The sequence below is a fragment of the Stegodyphus dumicola genome, chromosome 4 (genome assembly GCF_044657685.1).
Source record: "Stegodyphus dumicola isolate Sdum_Otavi_A_Nest chromosome 4, ASM4465768v1".
NCBI lineage: Eukaryota > Metazoa > Arthropoda > Arachnida > Araneae > Eresidae > Stegodyphus > Stegodyphus dumicola.
Window position 1 is genome coordinate 225,142,445 of NC_140771.1, and position 19,868 is coordinate 225,162,312.

Below are 19,868 nucleotides of genomic sequence, written 5' to 3' on the forward strand. Positions count from 1 at the left end.
TCTAAGTTGTTTTTTAGCTCAAAGGGACAATTTGCCCAGAAGGGCTATTAATTTCGTTTTGGCCTTTTGCGTCGATTCACTATTAAATTGTTGAAAATAAAATGATCATGTGATCTCTGGCGTTCGTGCGTTTGCTATCGCCTGATATCTTTTTCACGGCAGGCCTTGTGATAAATGATTATGTAAATCAGGGTTTCTTAAACGTTTTTCAGTCGTGACCCCTTTTTATCACTGAGAGTTTTTTGCGAGCCCCAGGACCCCATAATATTTACAAAAAGTTTGTGGGACCCCATAAGTATTGCGCAAATCCGACACACGCGTAAGTAAAACAGTCTGTGTTTTCACTTGTACTGTAATATACTATTGCAGTTTTAGGTCATTAATTTTAATTTCTAATTTTAAGACACAGAACAATGTGAACATTTTAAATAAGTAACAGACGAAATAACAGCGTAACGTGCAAAGCAAGGAAAATGAGCATTTATATTATAAAAAGAATGCGTCGAAACGTTTTCGTTTTTTTTTTTTTTTTTTTTTTTTTTTTTTTTTGTTTTTTTTAGTCCAAAGGGATTTCAGTCCCGAAGGACTATTGCTTTCGTTTTGGCATTTTGCGTCGGACTCATAAACGTCGGTTCACTTTTCAAACTGTTGCCACAAAATGTTAGAGTCCTGCATTATATTTGAAGAAATTAAATAATGAAAAATCTGCATAAATGATTGTCTATTTCTCGCATTGTGATAAAACAATGGTACATAGAGCCACGAATTTTGAATGACGAAATCCTACTGCTAATATGGGCATCTGAAATCCCAAATTTGGAATTTGTTTTATTATAGATTTTATATTTTGTAAAACTTTAACGAATTTTTGATTTACAAACTCAATGCTTTAAAAGCGAGAAATGGCAACGTTATATAGAAAAAAAATACTTTTATCTCCAGCTCGCGAGACTGTGTATATCGGAAATTCTAAAGATATGCTTAATTTAACATTATTTTGCGATATTGCTCTTGAACTGAATTTTATGGTTTAAGTGCAAAGAACATGATATTTAATAAATAAAGGTAACACTCAAAACGTTAAAAAAACGCCCCTTTGGACGTAATTTAAAATCTGAAAAATTTCAGTTTTTTTTTTTTTTTTTTTTTTTTTTTTTTTGTCTGTATTGTCTTATCTTTATCTATTTTCAGATGCATTGTGTAAATATATTTGGTAACTGCGAAATTATTATAATACGTTAAAGAAATATGAAAACTGCTACAATTTTTGGCGACCCCCCTCCCACAGTTTAAGAAGCCCTGATGTAAACAAATATTTTGAATTTGGAATATAACGGATATTTTTTGCTTACAAGATTAGTTTATTCTTTTTCTCGGATTTCCTGATTAATTTTACTTGGATTATATTTCAGTATAATATGTTTATGTATGAGATATAAATAAAAATAAGAAAAACTTGGGCAACATGGTCTTTATGCGAGAATCACTTTTATTCTTTAATGTGATGTATTATTATTATTATTATTATTATTATTATTATTTGTGATATTGCTGTTGAATTGAATTTTATGGTTTACATGCGAAGAACATGAAATTGAATAAATAAAGGTAACACATAAAACGTTAAAAAAAAAAAAAAAAAAAAAAAAAACGCCCCTTTTGGGCGTATTTAAAATCTGAAGGTTTTCAGATTTTATGTTTGCCCCCTTCCCATTGGCAGTTGGCCGTTTATAGGCATTGGCCAATACTAAGGCCAAAAGAAAATTCTCTTCATTTTCAAGGCACCTAATAGGTGGGCTACCGTTGCTTCCTATGAAGGTACGGAAAACATTACATCTGTGCCTTCTCCGGGATTTGAACTCGGGCTCTTCGGTACGGCAATCAGAGTCACTAAACTACTTTCCGGTCTGGACGGCGCTTTGTTCTGAGTATTTCTATAATTTCCTTACTTTGCTTCAAAAGCATGTGAATTTATAGTTCGTATTTGTGAAGATGCTGAAGATTTCAAATTTTGAAACGTAGTTATGTAGAAATTAGTAAACCAGAAGTAATAAGTAAGTAAGTTAAACAAGCCTCAATACCTGAGCTCAATTTGTCAGTTGATTTAATCGGTAGCGGATCATAGCAAAGTCAGCACGTTGGGCTTTTTTCAAAGCTCGAGTTCAATGACGTTACTTACAGAAGTAGGGCAAATGACAACACAAGGAAATAAGGAATTGCATCGAACAAGACTATTATGAGTCAGTGATGTTACGGAAGAACAAACCTTGCAGTACAATCACCTTGGATGATAGGAAACGAACTGACGTTTTACAATGGTGCATAATCCTTTAATTCATTAATCATCACTGTCATTCTAGTTAGCAAGTTAGATCTCAAATCTCTAAAGTCAAATAATAAGTAAGCTGCTCTTACTAAAATCTAGATATTCTAGTACCAGGCAGTCTCAGAGGAATCTTGAGATTTTAGTTTCAGTTTATTTCTGCAAGTGATGCAGTTTAGTTAATATTTACTGGGTTTTAATTACTATTCTGTTTTTTCAATTAGTTAATTTCTGTATGGGAATATTATTCATCAAGAGCACCGTTGGAATTTTGAAATTTAATCTCCGAATTAATGCATGTTACCTCCTCGGTTCATTTACTAGAAATGAAATAATACTTTCTAATTAAACTATATGGAATAGCTTGAATCCCAACATAAATGTTTTTCTTTAAGTCTAATTAAATTTATTTATTTATTTAGTTTTATCTAAAGTATAGTATTCTAACATCACATTATTGGCAATATTCACCGGAGCATTGCTTTCCTGTCGCAACAAAGAAAACAGAATTTCCTTTACCTCTCTACATGGCCATGTTTAGATTCTTTGTTGTGATGCAATTTCCGACTTTGAATTGGCACTATTAGACATAGAAGAAGTGTCGCCACACCAGCTATGGTACAGCTGTGTAGCCTCATCACTGTAGCCTCTGGAAGGAAAAAATAAATAAATAAATAAATAAATAAAACTGATTTGACGTGAAATACTGTTTTATTAACACTGTATAATTATATTTCATCACTACTTATTATTCAGTATAAATCAAATTAATCAGTTAAATTTATTGATAATTTAATTAATAAATTTAAATGATTAATTAAGCACATTCAAAAGATGCATTTATTTTTATTATTTTTCTACAAAAATGCCTGCGAATATAAACAATAAATAATAAAACATTTTCTATATAATAAAAATTATAAATATTTACACATATACATAGTCATGGAACAGTAATTTTATAATGCAATAATATTAATATTGATCGCAAAATTATTATTTTATAACTGTACCTATATATGTAACAAAGAAAACACATTTTATAATTTTGTATATGAACGGAAAGGCACATATAACTTCATAGAATCTTGTCGACTCTTAAATAAATAGTATAATGATTTCAATAAGGAACAACCTTGATAATTTTAATCATGGCTGATATTGTAGATGACTGAGACTCATAACTACGTAATTGAAGTCAAATGTAGCCGTCGTGTAGAAACAAATTTTATTTCTGGATAAAACAATTCTTGGGAAACACGTTTTGATTACGAATTATACATACTACTGGGAGTAAAATGTTTGCACGCGCCTGCATCACATCTTTGCCAATTCTACACTAGGATTATAATATTTTAATTGACGAAATAGAGAGGTGAGCGGAGCCATTTTAGCTGGACAGGAAGCAAAGCAGGAATGTGTAACGGAATCAAAAAATAGCCTGGAAGAGATGTCAAAAAGATATGGTTCTCAGTGTTAGTTCGATTTCGATGTCTTGTGTTTGTCTAAAGCGTTTATGTAAGTACCTACATTTATGAAGATTATACGACATGAATAAATTGGGAAATGATGCAGTGTAGGAAGATATATATATATACACGAAAGTAGCAAGACAACATGAATTAGAGAGACCTTAGTGGTCTGCGCGTTGAGCTGCAAAATTTTAAAAATTTTATTAAGTAAGGGGAATGTTAAAAAGCTAATGCTGAAAAATACATTTGACACTACAGTTCCTTAGCAAAAATGTAAAATGTTAAAAAGCTAATGCTAAAAAATATATTTGACACTACAGTTCCTTAGCAAAAATGTAAAATGTTAAAAAGCTAATGCTAAAAAATATATTTGACACTACAGTTCCTTAGCAAAAATGTAAAATGTTAAAAAGCTAATGCTAAAAAATATATTTGACACTACAGTTCCTTAGCAAAAATGTAAAATCATGTAACAACTAGAAGCAATATTAAAGTAGTAAAAGCTATCTCGTAAAAACTAAGTGTAAAAATTACACATGGAGATGACTTCAAAATCAAAAAGGGTGAGGAAAAATTAAGAAAGTTTAACGCACAAACAATTTTAAAAAGAACTCTTGTAAAAATTAAATACATTTAAAATCACAGTAAATATGTACAAAAAATTGCAATAAATGAGCAGTTTTTGCTCCGTTTCGCGTTAAACAACGCAGGTTTACTATCTTGGTAACAGAATATGTTTCACCACCTGCAATTATGACAATGTCGACATGAATTAGAGAGACAGAATGACCACTTGTCGAGAAAGAGTGCCCGAACATGTTTGCTGAAACTCGCCATTTCAAGCGAGAACAGTCGTGACAATGGATGCACCTCCTTTGCCAAAAGTAAGTTCGCTTTTAAAACATAATAATAAAGCTAATTAATGTTCAAGTTGATAACCAAGTACCACCAAAATTTATTAATTTATATATTAAAAAGGCAGGCATTGACTTTACTTTATAATTTTTTGGCTCCTTTTGATATGATAACATTACCTTAAACCTTAGCTGGAGGGTAATGAAGGATATAGAAGAGTAAAGAAATTAGCTTGTAAATTTTTATTGTAAATAAATTTGCAAATATGTATATTTAATCAATACTGGATTCTTTTCTTTTACTAATAAAGGGCCAACTCTTTTCAAAAGTCTCAATTATAGCCCGAACTGAGTGAAGATTTTAATCTTCTTCTTCTAATTTTCCATACTTTAGCCAGTATTTAGTTAAGTTTTGATATACCAATTGAAATCAAGTTCATTAAACTTTTAATATTTTCTTTCATTAAATATAATTTTTAATTAACTTTTAATTAACTTCCTTAAGGAATTTTTGGGAAATTTCTGGAAAAAATTTTTAGAGGTTTTTTAAGGACTTCGTTTCAAAAAATTTTGGAATATTTTTAGACATTTTTAATTTTACTTTAAAACTTTAATTTTAAAACATTTCAGTTTTACTTAATTACTTTAATTATTTGCAATTTTCACACAAAAATTTTTTTCACTTAACGTTATTTACAATATTTACACAATTTTTCAACAGAACACACATTTCACATTACAAACAGTTTACATTTTTTAATTCACAATACCACTTAATTTTATTTTACTTCAAGCAAACTTACATCTCTTGATTGGCTCAGCTACTTAACTCCCTAAATAATTGATAATTACATACCTTTAGGATTTTTAATTTTTAATTTAATTTTTTCTAGATTTATTTTTATGTATTTTAATTTTAATATTAATGTTTGCAAAAAATTTTTAATATAACAAAGATAGCAGTTTGACACTCAACTTTACCTACATAAGCGCCATCTATATAATTTGAAGAACACACTTACTTCTCTTTAAAACACTTTTGCAGACCCCAACACTCATATAGTAGGTAAGTTAGAATTAAAACTTACTATTTACTTGCTTTAAGAATTTTTTAAAATTTTTTATGTAGTATTTAAGTATTTTCTAAATATGAAATTATATTTTTAAGTATATATTTGTTTTTTAAAAATTGTGAATTAGTTCTTTTTGTTTCTTATTGGTTTATATGGATTATGTCTAATTCTTTTTTAGTTTCTTTTTATTGATATGCATATTCGTGTCGGGGAGGTTTCTGTAGACAAGGGTTTCTAAAATACATTGGTTTCTAGATTATTTTTTATAAAAAATTAATTTTAAAAAAAATTTAATTTTTTAAAAAAGTTTAATTTAATACTTGACTTTACTTGCTTGTTTCTCAAAAGACTTCATTAGTATTTTCCTTTTAGAACTTTAATTCTTAAATGCTAATTTCTAAAGGTACCACTTTATTGGTATTTCTTTTTGGACATTCTTCACTTTTTACTCTTGGTTTTGACTTTTACCCTTGCCTGCATGAATGACGAAACACGAATTGAATGATTGGAGAGTTAGGTTTGGAGGCAACTTCCCCTTGATAAGTCTGTCTCCTGCCTACTCAACAGTCATTCACTTATGCATTTTTAAAAAAATTGTTTGGATTAATTTTAATTTGCTAAATTAGTGAATTTATTTTCATGGATTGTTTTTGCACTTGATTTGCTTATGCTTCTGAATTTAAATGATATTGTAGATTAGTTCGAGAATTAAATCTTTTATATGTTTTCACATATTTTAAAATTTTTTTAAAAATTATTTTGGCTATTTTTTTTTTTTTTTTTTTCTTTAAATTTGCTTTTTTGCTTTTTTACTTTTATACGTGTTTGTTAAAATTTAAATTTAAATTTGTTTAAATATATATATATATTTCTTAATAGAAATATCTTATGCATTATAAATTATAGTCTTATAGTTAGATTTATGTGTAAAAAATTGAAGGATGTAATAAAAAGTAGTTTTGCTCTTTTTTTAAGGTATCTGTAAATTTGCTTTAGAGTGTAATGCTGTAACGTAGTTTTATTTATTACTTACTGCTAACACGATAAAAGCTATATGCATGGATGGTACTTTTGTAAACACTTTTTTAAATTATTTTTATTTTTGTATAATTTACTCAACACTATCGATTTTAATTATTTAAATTCAGTTTTGCATGCATTTTTAATAGAAGAATAGAAGAATAGAAGTGAAAAAGAAATCCATACTATAGTTGTGATTTTTTATAACACAAGTGAGCAAATTATTCGGTAGAATTGCAGTAGGTCAGCAAGAAATAAAAATTGTATACTTTACTGAATTCTCTGGAGAAGTCGTATCGTTTTCAACTTATAGTACTTTTTAATAGATTTTTATAATTTTTAGATTTTTAATGTCATTTTTTTTTTTGGTCATGTCATTTTATTGCCATATTTTTAGTGTCATATTGTCCATTTATATATGTTATCAGGTTCAATGTTTCTTCTAACTTTCTTCGGAAACATACAATGACCTGACTAGAACAGAGAGCTTACTAAAGCTATGTTCACTAATTGTAGTAAGTGGACAGGATACAGACGAAGGGTATACAAAACCCTTTATTTTTTTCTTTATATACAATGACTTCCGTACTTCGGAATACAATGACCCTCCACTCGGGGTCTAACTTAAAAGATATCAAAATAAAACTAAACTCTAATTTAACTTTAGAATAAGATTGGCCTTATAATAACAGAAAGCGTATGTAGCACAGAGACTGTGAACACTACAATACGTTTAATTTATCAAGAGGATTAAAACCTCTGGCCTGGAAGGCAAAGTAGCAACTGCGTAACTTCTAAGGTAAGCGGCCTGCTTCGAACTCACGGCTTCCTCTCTTCTGCTTGGCAAAAAGGCCACACTTAAATACTTGGCGTTCGCCAGACAACTTTGCATAAACTCCTTCACGCTTATAATTCTGGCCGGAAGTAGAAAATAAGAAGTGATAGTAAAGATTTAAAATAAAATAAACGTTAGTAAAACTTAAGATCCTTACATACTTCCCGCCAGAGTTAATTAGTTTGAAACTGAGGTCTAAAACGACCTTGTTGAAAACTTTTAGCTCTAGAAACTAACGCGAGGCCAAACTTTTACAAACATAACTTAGCTAGAAACTAGAAAATTTTAAAAGAAAGAAATTTGTTACAATAGCAGCTCCCGGAATATACAACAATCTTTTTTCTTTTTCATCTGTACTGCATCAAAACAGGAGCTTTATTCAATTCTGGTTCCTTCCAGAGATCTGGAAGGAAAACTAGTTTAATGAAATGTTACAGAATGACATTGCAAATAACATATAGAATATACTTTTCTTAACATTCTTATTTCATTCATGACTATTTTAATTATCTCTCCCCGTGCTCTCTGACATGTGTTGTAAAAACACCAAACACGAATGTGTTTCTGTCTATGTGTTCAACACTTCCTCCTACAATCAAAACACTAACGTGTTAAAATTCAACATACGAGACCTCTTAACACACCCTAATTTCAACTCTAGACCCTGAGGTACTATTCTGAAAGTGGCTAACTCTAAAGTGTAGCGTCAGAGAGCCTAACTACATCATTCAACCTTTAACACATATTCACCATGATTTAATCTTTACAGTCACACGAATAACAAATTTTTTAACATTACTTTCACTTTTACCATATCACGTTATTTCTAAACATTCAAAATAACAGTTCACATGTATACAAGAACATATCAAGATGCCGTTAATTTTCCACATTTGAAAACATACATTAGTAGTACATTGTTAACTTCTATTCTTTTCAAAGCAAGTGTCAATTCTTTCTACATTGAAATAATACTACATTTCAAAAAGTCTTTCAGACTAAAACTTCTTTCTTGTTAGAATGTTTTAAATAAAATTTATACAATAACTTTTTACAATATTTAAGTCTTTATACAACGCTATTATACATCAACTTTAGTTTTACGCGCGAGTAATTGAAAAACATAATAAGAAAATCGGTCACAACTCATTTCTCGCCCTTTTGGCGATAAAGGTAGACCTCGCATGAGGTAAAACTTCTTCAAATCTGCCACTTGCAGTAAGAATGAAAGATTAACTTAAGTTTGTAAAGTAACACAAAATTTTACTTATCTTTGTAATATTCAGACATCCTTTTCTGGGCCCAGTCTTTAAAGGTGCTGCAAACCGTAGCTTGGTTGATCCTCCTTCTTGTACGGGCTCGCCCTTCAGTGCTTTCCTCTGGAAGCTTCCGTTTTTCACCACTACGGCCACCCTTGAACATCTTCCTTCTGTCCTCTGCTTGTGGTCTTGGCCGTTTGAAGGCAGCTGGTCTTGGTGGAACCGGGAAACTTCTGTCGTGATCCTGCTTGGACCTCGTTGTTGGCCGTTCAAATTTTTCTTGTACTTTTTCCTCCGCCGCTGATGGCCCTTCCGCAGTTCGGCGACTTTTGCTGCGGAGAGTTCTGTCGGATGAGTCAATCTTCCGTTTCACAGCCGGGTTATAGTTGCCGTCCTTTTTCCCGGTCTTTTCCACATACGTCGTCCTTCTCCGTTCTTCATTCTGGGGGTGTTCGTGAACTCTGTTTTTTGGACGGTGGAACGGCTTCTTTTTCTTTGTACCTTCAATTTTTCCGCGGGGCAATTTTCTTTTCACTTGCTTCTGTCTCTCATTGGCTTGCCCTTGTACTTGTCGTTTTCCCACCTCTGGAACTTGTACCTGCGGTGTCTGCCGTACCGGATCCTGCAAAAGATCTGAAAAGATTTGCATTTTATTACGGTCATAGAATGGTTTTATCTGGTCAATGTTTGCGGAACAGGTTTCACCATTTCTTGCCTTTAATACTACAACAGCGTGAGTTATTTTTTCTATAACATATGGTCCTTCAAAGCGTGGGAAAAATTTGGCAGTTTTATCTTCTGGTGCTGAAGAAAGTGAATGCTTAATTTTTAGTACTTCATCCCCTACTTTATAAGTTACTCCCCGTCGTTTCAAGTCATAATACAATTTTTGTTTTCTTTGTGCTACTTCTGTATTCTTTTTTGCTTCTTTTATTAGTTTTTCTATATCACCCATTTTAAATTCTGGGGCTCTTTGTTGCACATAAAATAGTTTATCTAACGGTGTTATAATCTTTCTGCCTAGAAATAACTCAGCAGGAGTTTTTCCCGTTGTATCATGTTTTGCGGTCCTAAGGGCGAAAGCAAATTCATTGACATAGTTATCCCAGCTTTTATGAAAATTTTTAACATAACTACGGATAATTTTCACTATATTTCTGTTGACCCGTTCCGCTATATTTGATTGCGGCCGATACGGGACCATTTTTAAATGACGTATGCCCAGTTTTTGGCACATGTCTTCAAATATATTACTTACAAATTGAGGACCATTATCCGATATAACTTTTAGGGGCGCCCCGTATTTTAAAATATATTTATTTAAAATAGAATCGGTAACTAATTTCGCGGAGGCTCGTTTTAAGGGAACAATTTCGGTCCATTTACTAAAATGATCAACTATAACAAGGAGATAGCGACTTTTGTTTAACTGACTTTTTGGGAAAGGGCCCAATAAATCGATGCCGATTATTTCATTTGGAAATTCGGATTTAATACTATTTAGAAACCCGGCCGGGCGGAAATTAATATAATTAACGGCTTGACATGTTGGGCAGGACTGGACATACGCCCTTGTTAACTTTTGCAGTTCAGGAAAGTAGACTGCCTCGCGTACGCGTTGAGTAGTTTTTCGAATACCAGCATGAGAAGCTAAAGGGCTGTCATGGAGCTCTTGCAGGATATTTAATCTAAGACTAGCTGGGATAACAGGTCGAAATTCGTTGTTGGAATTCGTAGTTTTTGTATAAAATAATAGACCATCTATTAGTTCGTAATGGGCCGCCCTATTTCTTATCGCCACAATATCTTGGTGGCTAAAATTTTCAGGATCCTTCAAATACTCATAAATACTTCCAAACTCAGGATCCTTACCCAGTTCGGTTATTACAGTTTCTCGGGAATTTATTGTACACGCTGTCAGCATTGCAACTTTTACGGTATTACCCTGTTCGTCTAATTTAATTCGTGACAGGGCATCTGCTACGATATTTTCCTTTCCGGGGGTATGCTTGATTACCAGATTATATTCTTGCAGCTTGAGTGCCCATCTTATTAACCTTGGGGATAAATTTTTTCCAGAGTACAATCTAGTTACCGCCGCATGATCAGAATATACTGTTATCGGCGCCTTTCCAAAATAGACTCGGAACTTTTGCACTGCTAACAGAACTGCAAGTGCCTCTCTCTCGGTCGCGGAATAGTTTCTTTGTGTTTGATTTAAAGTTCGGCTAAAAAATGCTACTGGCTGCTGATTTTGCGAAAGTACCGCTCCTACCGCATAATCCGAAGCATCCGCTGAAATTTCTAAATTTTCATCCTTTTCAGGAAATTTCAACACAGGGGCTTGCGTTAATGCTTGTTTTAATTTTTCGAAAGCACTATTGGCTTCGGCCGTCCACGAGAATCTTGCCTTTTTCCTTTTTAATTTTAACAATGGCTCAGCGATAGCCGCAAAATCTTTTATAAAGGACCTATAATATGAACAAAGTCCTAGAAAAGAAGAGAGCTTCTTTGCCGTGTTTGGAGTCGGATACTTTTGTACAGCGATTATTTTTGATTCATCTGTCTCGATCCCTTTTTGCGATATTTTGTAACCTAAATATTTTAATTCAGGGGCTGCAAATTTGCATTTTTCGACATTAACTTTTAGACCGGCCTCATTTAATAAAGAAAACACCTGTCTTAAATCCTGTACATGTTGGTCTAGATTATCACTAGTAATAATGATATCGTCTAAATAGATAAATGTGGACTTTCCGAGAACAGGTCTTAACACAATGTCCATGCATCGCTGAAATGTTGCTGGGGCGCCTGAAAGGCCAAACGGCATTCGCAAAAATGCATAAGTGCCAGACTTGGTTATAAAAGCAGTCTTAGGCACGTCCTCAGGCCTGATCCCTATTTGAAAATAACCATTCGTTAAGTCTAAAGTTGTCATAAATTTGGTTGATTTTATGTTCCTTAAAATTTCTTCTATAATCGGTAACGGATATACCGGATATTTCGTTATGGAATTTAATTTACGGTAATCAATAGCGAATCTCCACCTTTTTGGATGCTCCAAAGGATAATCATTATTTTTCTTACATAAAACCACCGGACTAGCATAACTACTTGAGATAGGCGTTACGATCTTTTTACGTAGCATATCGGTAATATGCCATTCTATAATTTTTTCCTTATTCTTATCATACCGGTATGGTTTTTGACGAACCGGCAATGCATCTCCGGTGTCAATACTATGGTTAGTAACCTGGGTAAATCCTGGAATATCACTAAATAAGGAAGCAAATTCACTTACCACTTGTCGGATTCTATCTTGCTCGTCATTAGGCAGGTGGTCGAGATTTACCCTTGGCGGTTCAACCTTTTCTACACGCACTGGTTTCATCGTCAGTTTAAGAGACGCTTCATTAAAATCCAGTGTAGCTTGTGCGTCTGAAAGAAAGTCTATTCCTAGTATTAAGTGTGCTTGCAAATTCTTTACTATAAAAAACATCACCTTTACTTGTTCGTCCTTGATACGGATGTACAAAGGTACTTTACCTACGCACTTACATTGTTCTCCTTGCGCCGCTAATACTGTTGTATTATCCGCATTATATATGCGGTATTTGCGAAAATACTTTCTAAAAAAGACTTCTGCCACACAGGAACACTGCGCGCCGGTATCCAGGAGTGCGGTGGCCGGGATATTATTTACCAAGACTTCAATCTTCGGAAGAGTTAAATTTTTCACCATTACTGTATTTAACTTGTAGGAAGAGGGGTTTTCGTGGCCTTCGGATTTCCGCACCCTCTCGTCAGCAGAAATCCGTTTTAGTTTAAATTATTTTTTCTTTCGGTGCTTTCCTTCTTTCTCCACTGGCCTTGAGACTTTTTTTCTGGGTTGCTATTGAACTGTCGACGTTCGCCGGCTGTTTTTGAATGCTCGGGTTTCCTTGCCCACTGATTCGCTTTTTCTCCGTAGCCATGTGCTTGAGTTTGCTGTAGTCTTGGCGTACCAAATTGGTTTCGCTGTTGATATTGGCGTCTTCTTTCGACGTCCGCCGTTCTTCTACTTTCAAACTGGATTGCTAGCTCAAATAATTTTTCCAGTGTAGTCGGATTTCTCAATTCAATAAAGTCTTGCACTTGGGGTAGTAACCTCGGCAAAATCACTTGAATTATTTCAGGATCCGGACGGTTTCCATACAAGAGCTTGAAAACGTGAATTTTTCTTAAAATAAACCTGGAGAGGTTTTCCATTCTTTGTTGATATATACTGAAAAGTTCTGTTTCTAATTTCGCACGATCCCTTACAACAGGGAAGGCTTTTAGTAGGGCAGTCTTGAAATTTTCGTAGGTATAGGTGGGACTTCCTGCTTGACCCAAGAGACTTCTGCCGATACATTTGAACCAGTTAAGCGCTTGGCCCCTCAAAGCGCTGGTAGCTAAGGTAACTTTTTGAAACTCGTGCACGGGGTAGAGCATGAAGTGGTCATCCAATTTTTCCAAAAAACTGGTTACCTGTGAGTTTCCATTAAACGTTGCTTCCGGTTTCATCGAAGCGCGCATGGTCTGGACAATATACCCAAATCCTTCCAGGGCGGCAGCTGGCATTTCTGGATTCTGAGCTGTTTCTGCAGGCAGCACAGGTTCTTCTTGAAACTCGGCCATGGTTATTCTTCGTCGGGCGCCACTATCAGGTTCAATGTTTCTTCTAACTTTCTTCGGAAACATACAATGACCTGACTAGAACAGAGAGCTTACTAAAGCTATGTTCACTAATTGTAGTAAGTGGACAGGATACAGACGAAGGGTATACAAAACCCTTTATTTTTTTCTTTATATACAATGACTTCCGTACTTCGGAATACAATGACCCTCCACTCGGGGTCTAACTTAAAAGATATCAAAATAAAACTAAACTCTAATTTAACTTTAGAATAAGATTGGCCTTATAATAACAGAAAGCGTATGTAGCACAGAGACTGTGAACACTACAATACGTTTAATTTATCAAGAGGATTAAAACCTCTGGCCTGGAAGGCAAAGTAGCAACTGCGTAACTTCTAAGGTAAGCGGCCTGCTTCGAACTCACGGCTTCCTCTCTTCTGCTTGGCAAAAAGGCCACACTTAAATACTTGGCGTTCGCCAGACAACTTTGCATAAACTCCTTCACGCTTATAATTCTGGCCGGAAGTAGAAAATAAGAAGTGATAGTAAAGATTTAAAATAAAATAAACGTTAGTAAAACTTAAGATCCTTACAATGTATGTACATATATTTCCTAATAAAAATATTTTCATGCATTGCTTATTTTCATTTATATTTAAATTACTTTGTTCATGGAAATTATTATAGTTCTGCAGTTATGTAAATGATTTCTACACAGATTTAATCAATAAATAAAATACATAAAAATTTTCGGAAGAATTATGAAAAATGAATTTTTATCTTATAGATGTGAGCTAATCCATATGATTTAACTTTTAAATTTACTTTATTCTTTGCATATGAGACTTGGAATTAGAATTAGCATTTATAAAAATAAGTTATAGTCTAAAAATATATGTAAACATTTATTAACATGTAATGATTAATGTATAGGAATTTGTATGCAAATAACTTCTCAAAAGTAAAAAGCGTTATAAGCTAACTGAAGATTTTAAGAAAGAAAAACTATAGGTCCAAGCAATGAAGATGTGATTGTCTTTAAACTGTGCTTTTTATTTCAGTGATGGTCTACTTTGATTCATAATCTTTTTCATGATCAATAAATGTTTTTGTAAGTACATAGGTAGCAAATCTAAAACAGATGTATATGTCAGATATTTAAAATCAAAATAACATCTTAAAAAGTAGTGTAAAACATTTTTTCAAGAGATAATATTACCCAGAAATCTAAGACTTTACCTCAGCCATAAACTTTACATACAGCAAATACCAATTTTCAGTTTGCAAATAATATAAAATAAGTATATAAAAATCGCACCATCAAGTACTGAGCAGAGTATTATAACTCCTTGTAATGTGTGTGGTTTCATCCGATTATCGGGCGATATCTCGTTATCGACAAGAACGAACGAAGAAAGAGTCACTCCTTTTTTTGTGTGAGAAGGAACCGCTTTTTACTAGAGCGAAAAGTCGCTCCTTCAAGGTTGGTGCTCTTTTGGCATTAGAGAGAGGTGGGATATCACTCCTATGGAGTCTGATACTACTCTTTCGAATTTAGAGTGAAGTAAATAGCTCAACTCGAGGTTTGAGCCAGATTTATCAAGGGAAAAGCAGCTCAAAACTCGAATCAAGTTAATACCTACAGCGCGTTTCGTCAAACAATAATAATTGAGACTATAAATGTAATTTCACCAATAGAATAATCCAACTTAATAATCTAAAAAAGTTTAGTAAGTCTCAATTATATCGTTTCTTTTCCCGATGCGCAGTAATTTAAATTGTAAATGTAAAACTTACTAATTAACAAGAAAAAGTTTTACAAGAAAGCCTAGTTAGGCAAATGTACAATTAAAATAAAATAGCTAAAAAGCTATTGACGAGCTGTAATTTAAATTGTAAATGTAAAACTTACTATTAAACAAGAAAAACTATACAAGAAAGCCTAGTTAGACAAATGTACAATTAAAATAAATAGCTAAAAAGCTAGTAGCCCAGTGCGTTAAAATTTCTTAATCTTTTCTCACCCTTTTTTATTTTCATATCGATTTGTAATTTTTACATTTAGTTTTTACGAGATAGCTTTTACTACTATAATATTGTTTCTAGTTGTTACATGATTTTATATTTTTGCTAAGGAACTGTAGTGTCAAATGTATTTTTTAGCATTAGCTTTTCAACATTCCTCTTACTTATAAATAAATATATATATAAAGTTGCAAAGTAATAAGATAATAATTTATTTTCTAATGGATTATTTAATATATACTTTGACAAAGGTAGTTAGAATCCTATTGAAATGAAGTAACTCATAAGCATATTTAAAAATTGAATCTTGAATTATTCAAGATTTCGTGTAGCTTGTATTTTTTTAAAAGACCAGGTAAAACATCTTTTATCCATTTCTCAGCCGAACGATGATCTGCCTCTTGCTTCTCCCCATGTAGTTTCCGATAAACAATGTTATTTCGCTCTTTCCATCTTGTGAGCCCTCCATCTATTGGCATACAATTTCCCTCTGTCATTTTAGCGAATTCTGCAGCTTTTGTCGTCAGAGCAAAAATGGAACTTTTTTAGTCTCACAGCTTGAAACCATTCTACAAGAACGGTTTCAATGTCTTTCGATTTTCAATCCCTCTTGCGTTTCCTTGAAACATTTGCATTTTTTACTAGTTCCTTATCAATTTTATTTCTTTGTTTAAGTAAACTGCACGACGCTGTTTGGGATATCTGTTTGGGATTTTAAAGCTGCTTCTCTTTGGTTGCATTGACCAAAAGCAGGGGCGTAGCTAGAGGGGGGGCAAGGGGGGCATCTGTCTCCGGGCGCAGAATCCAAGGGGCGCCAAACTGATGTTAGACATTTTAGAATTAAATGTTTTCCATCCTTGGCAAGCAGTAGGGGGCGCGAAATCTTCAGTTGTCCCTGGGCGCTGAAAACCCTAGCTACGACTCTGACCAAAAGTATCATAATTTTTCAGTTATTTATTTTTTCTTTCTGGCTTAAATCATTTCGTTTAAGCATTTTTGACATGCTACAAATCTCGCACACAGCAAATAAAAATTGATTAATCCATAGATTTATTCAAATCTAAAATTCCCGTTTCTTACCAGCAAGAAGATTGCATCTTTGTCTGTCAAGTCACTTCATGGTTGTAGAAAATTGTAGAGGGTAGTAAACCCTGCAGGGTTGAAGAAACCCTGTAGGGTTTCCTTTAGTTTGAATAACCAATTATTCTAAATTTTTGTTATCTTGTGTGAACTTCTCATGTCCCCTCGCATTTCCTCGCAAGGATGCAAATATTTTTTGCTATTTAAACCACTGTTAAATTATTCTTTATTTCCCACCATAAGTAGTGGGTGTTATTGTAAGCACGAAGTACGTGCATTTTTGTTAAAGCGTTTAATCAAATAAAAGGGCAATTTAAACCCTTTCCCTGTGTTCTATTTCTTCATGGCTGTGCGAAAATTCGCCTGGTTTATTACAAAGATCGTATTTTTGCCTGATAGCTGAAAGAGTACGATCCTACATGGTTATTATAGGCGTAATCAATGTTTTCTTCTCTACTTACTTCAGCCTATAATGACTTCTTCCCTTTTCCAATCAAAGACTGATAATGTACGATAATACAAGGAAACATTTCATGATGCTTTCTGAGAACACCGTGCAAACTTAATATGTGTATGTATGTCCAGCCTTATCAGCTAGTGTTCAAGATTTGGAGGCAACGTTCACTAAAGGATCATCTATTCTTTAATTCTAGGTAACACTCATTCATTTATAATCAAAGAACTTGTTTCCAATGCCTCTAGAGGACTGCTTTTGTTAATCATAACATAAATGTATTTTGTTGTTCTCAGCTCCACAAAGAGATTTGCAAATAGTGTCTGAGAGGAATTAGAGAAGTGTTCCCAAATTCTAGGGTGTCTTCGTTCCAACTACACTGAGCGAAATATCTGCTAAGCCCGTTTTATTCAATCACTACATAACTGAAAGCTAAATGAACTATAAACAGTTTTTATCACGCACAAACTATTTATTCATTCCGGATATGAATAATCAGACTTTCGCCAGTTTGAGTTTTATAAGCTGCAGAGATGAGTTTAAAAATATGTTCGTTTTGGTTCCTGGAAATTTGAAGCAATAAGCGACTGAGTTTGTTAACGATTAAGCTTAATAAGCTGTGGGCACTGCACATACTACTCAATAGAAAAACCGACGTTTATTAAACTCAACTCATCTCCACTGCTTATAAAACTCAGATACTTAAAAGACTGATTCTTCAGTGCCAGATTATCCTGCTTGTACCTATCAAAAGCTTTGGATAAAAGACATTCAAGTTCGGTAATTGTGTTTTTCTTGTGGGTTTTTTTCAAAAAAAAAAAAAAAAAAAAAAGAGATCAATTATGCCTTATAGTAAACAGTGATCATCGTTTGATCAAGTATCCGAGAGTTCGACAGAGGAAGGATAGTGGCCTACACAGAGTATGGATTACCTTTCAGGGAAATCGGTAGTCATGTTGGACGAAACCAAACAACTGTAATGCGGATATGTGACCGTTGGATGCATGAGGGTACGACGGACCGACCGACGTGTTCGATCGCATCCACCTCAGTGCACCACTTCACATGATGACAGGAACATTGGGCGCATGGCAGTGACGGATCGCTCAGTCACATCACGAACCATAGCACAGCACACTCAGTCTGTAACGCATCCTCCAGTGTCTGCGCGTACCATTCGACGCCGTTTACAGCAGAGTGGTCTGTCCGCAAGACGTCTATTGCTTCGTACCCTTGACGCAGAACCACGGACGTCTCCGCCACCAATGGTGCGATGAAAGAAGGATGTGAACGGCAGAATGGAATGAAATTGTCATTACTGACGAGTCACGCTTCTGTCTGCAACACCACGATGGCCGGATTCGAGTCTGGAGACATCGTGGAGAGAGGATGCTGAACAGCGGCGTTATGCACCTCCACACTGGTCCCGCACGGGGTATTATGTTATAGGGCGGTATTGGATATTACTCTCGCACTCTTCTAAAACGCATTGCCGGTACTTTAAACAGCCAGCGCTACATCTCCGAGGTGTTGGAGCCAGTTGTCCTTCCTTACCTTCAGGCTTGCCCACAGCCATATTTCAACACGATAATGCGCGACCACACATGGCACGCATTGTTGAAGGATTCTTCGTCAATCGCCAGATTGAATTGCTTCCCTGGCCGGCTCTCTTTCCTTATCTTTCGCCGATAGAAAACATGTGGTCCATGGCTGCTGAACGATTGACCCAGATTATATCCCAAGCTGCCACACCAGATCAACTTTGGCAACGTGTTGAATCTGCTTGGTCTGCTGTACCCCCAAGAACACATCCAAAGTCTCTTTGAATCAATGCCGAGGAGTGTGGCAGCGGTGATCTCCAACAATGGCGGCTACTCTGGCTACTGATTCTGGAAGGAACCACACTTCACAGAAGTCTATAATTTTAAGCATTTGATACTTGGTCAACATGTTATCTACTAAATAAATTTTATTGTGATATCTCCTGTCTTTCTTGGTGTTGCAATTTGGGTGGCCAGCAGTGTAGACGTCTTAGAGGAATGGTAATACATAGCTAATGTTTTAGATACCTGTGAGAGAAGTTATGAAGATTCATTTTCATAGTATGCGTCAATTCACAAAAATATTGCAGTACCGTGTCATGAAATTATTAAAAGAATTGCTGAAACTGATAGCGAAAGTGTTGAAAGAAAGCGATGATACGCCAACATCAATCGAATCTATAAAAGTACTGCAAATTCTAAGAAAAACTCAGGAACTGAAAGATGCTGATCAAGGAAAGCTATCTGCAGTTTTACAAAATCTATATATATAAAGAAGAAAGTCTGTTTGTTCGTTAATAACTCAGTCACTACTAAAGCTATTGTCACCAAACTTTCTACAATTCTTTTCTGGAAAAGGTCGACATCCACTATTTTCCAAAATAATAGCCAAAATCAGAGATATTTAATTAAAAACGTTAAAAACGCTAATTTTCGCCCCCATTTTTCTGAGTGGCAACAGTCTCGCACGCTGGAGATAAAAATCTGCTTTATTTTGAGAATTGTTGCCACTGCTGGCTTTTAAATCGTAGAGTTTGTTAATAAAAAATTTCTAAGTTTTACAATGAAATAAAAATAGCTTTGCCAACATTAAATACATTAGTCCCGATTCCAAAAATTCGTGGGAAGCCATTTCGACTACTCTCATTTTCGTACGACTTCAGCCGAGATATTAATTAAAAATACAGATATTAATTAAAAATACAGATATTAATTAAAAATACATACAAACTTCGTACGAATCAGCCGAGATATTAATTAAAAACACTGAAAC

At 34.1% G+C, this 19,868-nt stretch overlaps 1 protein-coding gene across 4 annotated transcripts in view; it reads right to left on the reverse strand.

The window, feature by feature from the left end:
* The window catches only part of LOC118182167 (uncharacterized), an 85,427-nt gene that overhangs the window by 12,565 nt on the left and 52,994 nt on the right, over nucleotides 1-19,868 (reverse strand). For all 4 annotated transcript variants that reach the window (XM_035351489.2, XM_035351487.2, XM_035351490.2 and 1 more), the window contains exon 2: nucleotides 2,843-2,972. In XM_035351489.2, coding sequence (XP_035207380.1) covers nucleotides 2,843-2,972 — 130 coding nt within the window. The remainder of the gene's footprint in view (nucleotides 1-2,842; nucleotides 2,973-19,868) is intronic.